This window comes from Augochlora pura, unplaced genomic scaffold (assembly GCF_028453695.1).
Source record: "Augochlora pura isolate Apur16 unplaced genomic scaffold, APUR_v2.2.1 APUR_unplaced_2478, whole genome shotgun sequence".
Taxonomy (NCBI): domain Eukaryota; kingdom Metazoa; phylum Arthropoda; class Insecta; order Hymenoptera; family Halictidae; genus Augochlora; species Augochlora pura.
The window spans coordinates 1-3,031 of NW_027582634.1; the positions used below are offsets into that span (position 1 = coordinate 1).

A 3,031-nucleotide genomic window follows, 5' to 3' on the forward strand; every position below is an offset into this window, starting at 1 on the left:
TTAATCAATTTATTCCGTTTCGAAGGGCGTTGGAACACTTTCGTGAGCCACTGTATCTAGATCACGATCACGATCTGGAGCGAAGACAGACAGATGCCGAGCCCGTTGCTCAACGACGTCATTCGTACGGTTTAAAAAATTTATATCCACCAATTTCAATTGCGTTTTTACTTTTCCGTCTTATTATTTATACGAATCCGTCTTTAATTCCGGATCGGGGCTGGCCGACGACCGGGCACGGCGAACGAGACCGAGCCGGGAACCGAACTGAAACTATCTTAGAACGCGGCGCCCAGCTCTGCTCGCTTAACCCTTTCCCGACGATCCAGAATCTCGTCGTAGTGAAATGATACATATTTACACAGACGATCAACGTGTCCTCGTATATATAATATATATTCTTTATGTACATGTCGCGTGTGTGTGTGTGTGTGTGTGTGTGCTCCCGTGCTCCCGTTATCGCGTGCGCGCGCATATAAACGGACAGACTTTAGCTCATGAGACACTGTGTTTCCCTCGAGGAGATGGTAGCAACGGACTATGTGTTCAACGCGGTCGCGTCCATGAAATTTCCGGCTAACTACGTTGATTCTTTCGAACGGCGCACGACTATTTATAATTATATACAGCAGAGCTCTCTACCTCAAAGTGACGGAAGAGGCGCGTTGGCAAACGATCGTTTCGTTCCAGTTTTACAGTGAAAATGAAAAGATTGATGAACGTTCACCGGGACGTTACACATTGACGCGCATGCGCACGCGCGCGCGCGAGCGAGCGATCGTCGCGCGTAGCACTACTGTCGCGCGAGAAATAAACCGCGCATCGAATGAACAAGAAATGTACAAACAATTATCCTACTCCCCTCTACCGAGAACGCTCTTCCCCCCTCCGAAGGATACCGTGACGTATCCTCGATCCTATCACGTGATCCCGATCCCGGTCTCTCGGTAGATCCGATTTCCGTTTCGACCGCGTCGTTGAACGACCGTTTTTTATCGATGACCGGATGTGTCGTTCGGCTGTCGTTCGACACGGTTGCGGACACGTTATCAAATTGCACGCAAGATATTTTGGTAAACGGTACGGGACTCGAGGTCGGCCGGTAACACAGGTGGTAATCCTTGTATTGAGCAAACGTAAAATCCCGAAAGAAATCTGAACAACGATATGTACTCGGAGGACTTTCAAGAGAACTGGGCGAACGCTGGATAATTAATTTCCCTGCTTATCGTACGATATACATTACCTAATAAATCGAAACTTAGAACTCGAAACATACTACGAGAAACACCGCGACCCGATTCGCGATACGGCTTTACTTCGTGATCCCAGGAACAAATACATGTACATCGATAAAAATTCGACTACTCGTGGCTCTAGTCTCTCGAACGCAAGGAAATAAGCGAAGGGACCGTCGATGGCCCGACACGGTCACGCTAATCAACGATTCGTCACGCGCGGAAAAGAAACAGTCTTTGGGGCTGGGATCGCCATCGCGCTCGCCGTCGCGCACGCCATCGCGTTCGCAGCGTGTGTACCATCGACTTCCGCCTTTCGGGGTCCGCCTTGCCAACTATTGTCGATGATATGTACCATAGCTTTGTTGTACCATTGCTTCGTCTCGCTCGACTCGAGCGATTCACTTCCGATCGCCCCAACCGCTGTTGTAATACCAAGACGAAGCGCTCTCGTCCCTCGTTTTGCTCCATGTATTGTCCAGACCGCTTCCACCCCCTTCCTGGAAGCAGACCAGTTCGCGCGCGATATTAAAAAAAGGCCCGACGAAAGGATCGGGGTATTGGATCGGCCGCGCGCACGCTTACCACTACGTTCAGCTGATGCGTCGAGGGCGACAAGTAATCCATGTTCGTGTAGTATGAGGAGTAATTTTGATAGCACTGTTGCTGGGTCGTGTTTGTTGTCCACGCTAACCTCTGATGGTCACCTGGAAATCCACCGCCGTTCTCCGCTGCCACCGGGCTCCAGATACTACTGCTACTGCCGCCGCTACTACTGTACACCGTGCCCCCTAACTGAAACAGGCGACACGCTACGTTCACCTACCATCCCTCAATTCAGCTAGTTTTTTTTATTTTCTTGCAATAATGGATGAACATTTCTCGTTGCATTGTTATTTATTCTGTTTATTTTATTTCTATATTTTTTCTATATATTGACGTCAATTAAGTTACTTTTTTATTTTCTTATTATGTATCTTAATTTACTTTTTTATTATCTTATATTATGGGTAAAAATTTCTCTTTGCATTGTTATTTATTCTATTTATTCTATATATTAACGTCAATTAAGTTACTTTTTTATTGTTTTCCAATAATAGATGGAAATTGCCCTTTGCTTTGTTATCAACTTATTTTATTCGATAATGTTATTTTTCTGTATTTAGTTATATTTGTATAATTGCAATACGGAATTTAACACGACAATTTTAATTTCAACGTCTTTAACATTGATACTGTAATATGTCGTTGTCATTGTAATATGTCATAGACATTGTAATATCGTTCTCAGTAATATAAATTAGGAAATTCATTCAGCATTGTATAGAATGAATGTCAAAGTGGACAGCATTGATGGAAAGCGTTGACGAACGCTACTAATTTGTCATCTTAAAAATAAGCAAGCTCGGTCAAAATTGCAATACCCAACATCATATAATACTTCACATAGCACTTAAAATCAAGAATCTTCTCAAAACAGGTTTTTTGATGACACAATCTTTCCACTACCATTATATTATAATATGGCAACGATTCAGTTCATATTTGAAAATGAAGCACAAACTTAATTAAAAAAATATTAATTATTGCGCTTAAGTGCAATTTTATCTCTACAACATGATTCCCTTAACCCTAAAAACACTTATGAAAAAATTCGACAAATACGTTTCGTTATACATATATTTTAATAAAAATTGCTAGAAATGTAAATAAATATATTCTTGCTATATTAATGTATTAAGTATAAACTTTAGCTTGACACGTTAAACATGACATAATTTTCGTATTTCATT

The 3,031-nt window shown here is 42.4% G+C and overlaps 1 protein-coding gene across 1 annotated transcript; it reads right to left on the reverse strand.

Annotated features, from left to right (window-relative positions):
* Window positions 1-6: 6 nt before the first annotated feature.
* Window positions 7-2,033, reverse strand: LOC144477638 (uncharacterized; the record flags this gene model as incomplete). Its single annotated transcript, XM_078195372.1, has 2 exons — window positions 7-1,738; window positions 1,824-2,033. Coding segments are annotated over 2 exons (309 nt in total), but the record flags the coding sequence as incomplete, so codon positions are not given.
* Window positions 2,034-3,031: the final 998 nt, after the last annotated feature.